General features: G+C 30.4%; 1 protein-coding gene and 1 long non-coding RNA gene across 2 annotated transcripts; both read right to left on the bottom strand.

The window, feature by feature from the left end:
- Positions 1 to 132: 132 nt before the first annotated feature.
- Positions 133 to 2,089, bottom strand: LOC111715225 (esterase E4). Its single transcript, XM_023490529.1, has 4 exons — positions 2,012 to 2,089; positions 1,520 to 1,698; positions 1,186 to 1,281; positions 133 to 327 (listed from the first exon to the last, which is right to left on the bottom strand). The coding sequence occupies exons 1-4, from the start codon at positions 2,016 to 2,018 to the stop codon at positions 148 to 150; spliced, it is 462 nt and encodes a 153-aa protein (XP_023346297.1). The 5' UTR covers positions 2,019 to 2,089; the 3' UTR covers positions 133 to 147.
- A 1,044-nt stretch (positions 2,090 to 3,133) lies between these two features.
- Positions 3,134 to 5,706, bottom strand: LOC111715224 (uncharacterized). The gene is made up of 4 exons (XR_002768189.1): positions 5,590 to 5,706; positions 4,891 to 4,966; positions 4,386 to 4,463; positions 3,134 to 3,260 (listed from the first exon to the last, which is right to left on the bottom strand). It is a non-coding gene; the product is annotated as an uncharacterized LOC111715224 (long non-coding RNA).
- Positions 5,707 to 5,720: the final 14 nt, after the last annotated feature.

A 5,720-nucleotide genomic window follows, 5' to 3' on the forward strand; every position in this document is an offset into this window, starting at 1 on the left:
GCGATGCGCGTGGAATAAAAAAATCAATTTAGAAAAAAATCGAATTTAGATCAAAAATTCTAACGTGTTCCCTTTTTTAGATTAAAGACTAGCAGCATTGAGGGTCCGTCGTTGCCCGTGAAAAAAAAGGAAATTTATGAAAAAAAATTATTTTTGAAAGAAAATTTTTTTTAAATTGAATTTGGATAGAAGAACATATGAGGGAAGAGCTGTATTATATAGAAAACATATACACGTTGTGACCTGAGTAAGATAGTTGGCAGCTCTCCATATACCCTCGCTCTCAGCTATACCAACCAGAAATGGAACAGGATGAATTTGACCAACCTAAGAACATCAAAATATTTCAAATATTTAGGATTTATAAAAATGGAAAATCATAAATAAGTAAAACAAAGATTACCAAATCTAATCTTTCTTTCTGTCATTTCTTATCAGATTATACATTAGTTTAATAAATAGGGTTCCCCATTTTGCAACAAAATATAGAAATATATTGTCTCACAAATAACTCTCCCAGGCTAATATTGTTCTCTATGGTGTCAGTTTTCACAGGATATTTGTTTAACCTATGGGAAGTGGTCGTGCAAGGCCCCGCGAAAAAGTGTACATAGCTCAAAAAAAAAATATTTCTTGAATTTATCATGTATTATATAATTTTCTCCGTAGTTGTCTAAAAAGATTAAATCCATTGAAATTTAAAAAAAATTAAAAATATTGACTGAGTTAATTTAAAAAAATCTCCAAAAATGTACTTTTCTTTACCATGTTTTTCGGTCTAACTCAGTCAATTTTTTAAATTTTTAAAAACTTCAATGGATTTCTTTTTACTTTCTTTTTTAGAAATATCTAATGTAATTTAATGAAAAAGAAACCTCCATGTAGTGTTGTTAATCGTTTCAGATAGTTTTTAAAACTTTTAATAAAATCAACCTTTGAAATATTTTTAACCTATAAAATAGAAAAACGATCATAAGACGATCGTTTTAACACTTTAGTTTTGAAATAGTCTTTGAGTTGTTTTTTTCTTAATTTTCTGTCAGGTCAACATTTTAATGTAATTTCAATATTTGTTTAAAATAAATAAAACAATTGTTTTTCTTTGACTATTCCAAATTTGGACCCTAAAAGAAAATATAAATAAGAAACCATTCAAAATTAAACCAACGGAATGCACATCACTACCTCCATGGCAAGAGTGGGCTGTACAGGAAGAATGGCGTCTTCCCCGGCCTCAGGGTCAGGTCTAGGAGACCAAATATTCATTGGTTCTGTCTCCATCTAAATATTTTACTTTAAAGGGACTGTACGTGTATTTTCAAGAGACCCTAAATTATAGGAATAGAATGTCAATTTACAACGGTACCCTAAAAAGCTTTATCTGAAACAGTCTGAAAAGGAATGAATTAGTTATAAAAACGGAATTTTCAATTGTTGTTTCCACAACAAAAATAAACCGCTTTAAAAATTTTAGTTCATTAAAAATGGGTAAAATTTTTTAATTTACTATTTGTTTTACCTTTCCTGGGCGCCAAGCGTAAAGTTGGTTTTGAGCTTTCATAATTTCTACTGCTGGTTTAGAGCGTAGGCATTCCAGTAGCTTAGCAGAGCTATCAATAGGACAGTTGACCGCTTCAGCTAGGCTTACGGTGGTTCTTCGTTGGTTGGGTAGGTTTGCCCACCAACAGAGTGCAGAACCTAGAAATGAAAAAATAAATAAAAAAATTCCAAACAAGAATGGAAAAAAACTTAGAGAAAAAATGCATTACCAAAATGATTAATTACCATCATGTACTAAACATTTATTAAAAAAATAGTTTTCCAAGTTTAAACTTATAGGTTGCAGATCACTGAGCTGAATATTTGCAAGATATTATGAAAAATTTTAGCTTAAAAATGGAATTATGCCTCCAACAACCTTTTTTCGGAAATATAAACATTCTCCTATGTAAAAATAAATATGATTGGGAAAAAAATATTATGGTATCAATTGCTGCTGTTCTTGAAATACCTGACATGGAAACTGCTCCATTGAATAGTCCTGCTGCTCTTGGAGACAGAAGATGGTAATGTACTGATGCACCTCCTGATAAATTAATTCAAAAATTTTATTTCAAATTGAGGAAAAAATTCGGTAATAATTAAGTTTTCTTGTAATTTTTTGATACAGGGTTCTCCTCTGAGGATGATAATTTTAAAATTTCGAAATCCTAAGTTGAAATCATTTAAAATCAATGTTGCAATTTTTAAGTTAAGAATTATTTTATTGAGGAGCTTTTACTTACTCTCCTCAAATCAAAACTTTTATAATTTTACAAAAGTTTTATTTACTAAAAGTTAGTGTTAGGACCAAACTGTATTTTTTCTTATAACATAATTTTAACACTATCGTCCAACAGTAAAATAAAATTTTCCCCCGTGGGGGTAAATAAAAGGCAAATTCTATAAGTTGAAAGATTATCTCTAATAAGAAAGATTATCTCTAATAATTTGAGTAAATTTATCGGTGAGGGAAAAAAAACAAAAAAAAATTTTATGAAACATGTTTAAATCAAAAATAAGTGGGTTGAAATAATTATTTTTAACAAAATAAAGGAAAATAAGACATAATTTCAAGTGACCCTCCATTTAAAAATAGGAATATCTGATTAACACCAGTACACTTCACGTCTCTTAGCATGGTCTAGAACGAATCTTTCTGTGCATAGTTCAACATTTGCTAAGACTAAAAAATGACGATGTCGTCATTGTTTTAAGCTGATTTTAATCGGAGATGCCGAGTTTTTTAAAAGGTCATTTGAAATCACACCTACTGTCCCTTTAAAACTCAAAATTCAAAATTGGTGAATTTCTAGAACTGATAAAAAAATTATTGTAATGATAAAGAGTAAATGCTACATTATTTTGAAGAAATGAGTTATCTACGTTTTGGAGGAAAAAATGAAAAATTTCTTCCCCCTTCTAAATACTTTTTACCCAAAAAATCATTTTGCCATTACCTAGAAAATATTCATTTTCTCGAATTCAGCAAAAAGAAAACAACACAAAATTTAATCATTTTGAATATAAGGGAAAAAAGTTTTTTTTTGTAAGAAGTGGGGGGGGGAGAAGGTAGAAAAAATGTTACATAAAATACATAAGCTAAGAAAGCCTACCTGCTCCAGCATATACTTTGCACCAAATCCTGACACTCCCCCGAAAATAAATGCCCCTCCATGAATCCAAAATATAACTGGTTTCTTCGCTGTCACAGATGTACTCTAGATAATATAAATCTGATTAGTCTAATTAGTCATTGGATTCTTTCACGTTTACTTATTCATCCTTTTATTCTTGGTCATTGGATTCTTGGACAATTACTTATTCATCCTTTTATTCTTGGTCATTGGATTCTTGGACGATTACTTATTCATCCTTTTATTCTTGGTCATTGGATTCTTGGACGATTACTTATTCATCATTTTATTCTTGGGCATTGGATTCTTTCACGTTTACTTATTCATCCTTTTATTCATGGTCATTGGATTCTTGGACGATTACTTATTTATCCTTTTATTCTTGATCATTGGTTTCTTGGATGATTGATTATTCATCCTTTAATCCTTAAGTCATTGGATTATTTCCTTTAATTTTTAGTCATTGGATTCTTAGACATTATTGTTTACATTTTCATCATTGTTAACCTAGCCATCCTTAATCATAGGATTCTTGGACATCATTGTTAACCTAGCCATCCTTAATCATAGGAGTCTTGGACACTATTGTTACCTTTGCCTTCCTTGTATTTTAGTCATTGGATACTTCAACAATATTGTTAACTTTGCCATCCTTGTATTTTAGTCATTGGATTCTTGGAAATGTAAATACAATTATACCTTTGTGAATATATTAATGTAAAGACAATTATACCTATGTGAATATATTAATGTAAAGACAATTATACCTTTGTAAATACATTAATGTAAAGACAATTATACCTTAGTGAATACATTAATGTAAAGACAATTATACCTTTGTGAATACATTAATGTTAAGACAATTATACCTTTGTGAATACATTAATTGAAAGACAATTATACCTTTGTGAATACATTAATGTTAAGACAATTATACCTTTGTGAATAAATTAATGTAAATACAATTATACCTTTGTAAATACATTAATGTAAAGACAATTATACCTTTGTGAATACATTAATGTAAAGACAATTATACCTTTGTGAATACATTAATGTAAAGACAATTATACCTTTGTGAATACATTAATGTAAAGACAATCATACCTTTGTGAATACATTAATGTAAAGACAATTATACCTTTGTGAATACATTAATGTAAAGACAATTACACCTTTGTGAATACATCAATGTAAAGACAATTTTACCTTTGTGAATACATTAATGTAAAGACAATCCTCTGATCCTACAGGCTCTCCAGGGCTTTCATCTCCATACATATCAAACTAAAAATACAAAAAAAAATACAAAAATACAACATTTGATTTTAAGAGAGTATTCATTTGTATAGAGCGGTATGTCCGATTCACATCAGTTCCCATGTAAGCTTTATTTGATCAAGAATGTATGAGATATCCATCATCTTGTTTCGGAAAATTGGCCATTTTCAAAAATTGGCTCTGCTTTCTTTTAAATGACTTTCTCATGAAATAATGGAGGAAATTTTGAGATTGATTGATATATTATATTTACCTGGAGCAGTCCCTTTAATTGATATATTATATTTACCTGGAGCAGTCCCTTTAATTGAAATATTATATCTACCAGGAGCAGTCCCTTTAATTGATATATTATATTTACCTGGACCAGTCCCTTTAATTGATATATTATATTTACCTGGAGCAGTCCCTTTAATTGATATATTACATTTACCTGGATACATTTATTCCCAAACTTTGTTGCATCTCTAACCCCGGACCAAGGTTTGGCTGGAACTCCAGGTTTAAACCTTAACAGAGAAAGTTTTGATATGTTTGGATGTGTCGCTGTTAAAAGCAGTGCTTTCTTAATTTATGATGCAGATCTGGATGTGCAATCCTAGAGCCGCCATGAAAAAATGGATACTGACAAGAGTTTCCAGTGAAAAGGTTAAATCGGTTTGCAAATTATTACGCCGAAAATTTCGTATTTTTCACATTTTTTGCTCGCGAAAAATGCGAGAAATTTTTTTTGGTTCAAACTTTCGCTTTCATCTGTTACGCGAAAAAATGCATAAATTTCACTGAAAAAAAAAACCGAACATTTCAAGAAAATAATTCTCCAACAAAATTTTCTTCATCGAACATTTACTAAAGTAATGAAAGAGAAATTATTTAATATGATTTTATTAAACTTCTCATACTCAGATCTAAGAGCAGAGCATTCCACTAGATGTTTTCTGCAATTAATTGTTGCAGCTACAACACTTATGGTTTTCGCGGACATTTTTTTCGCGAAATTATTTTTTCATAACGAAACTTTAATACTAGAGAATGTCCAAAAAAGGGTATAGCAGGAAACTATATATTCTCACCTGAGGTCTGCTAGAGGGGGTTCAAGGTAGGGTATACCCAGGAAACTATATATCCTCACCTGAGGTCTGCTAAAGGGGGTTCAAGGTAGGGTATACCCAGGAAACTATATATTCTCACCTGAGGTCTGCTAAAGGGGGTTCAAGGTAGGGTATACCCAGGAAACTATATATTCTCACCTGAGGTCTGCTA

Source organism: Eurytemora carolleeae, unplaced genomic scaffold (assembly GCF_000591075.1).
Source record: "Eurytemora carolleeae unplaced genomic scaffold, Eaff_2.0 scaffold1469, whole genome shotgun sequence".
Lineage (NCBI taxonomy): Eukaryota > Metazoa > Arthropoda > Copepoda > Calanoida > Temoridae > Eurytemora > Eurytemora carolleeae.

Coding starts and splice junctions, on each gene's coding strand:
- LOC111715225 (XM_023490529.1), bottom strand. Junction 1,282..1,519: donor ACGCTTGGCGCCCAGGAAAG/GTAAAACAAATA, acceptor TAAAATATTTAG/ATGGAGACAGAACCAATGAA. Junction 328..1,185: donor AGCCCACTCTTGCCATGGAG/GTAGTGATGTGC, acceptor TGATGTTCTTAG/GTTGGTCAAATTCATCCTGT.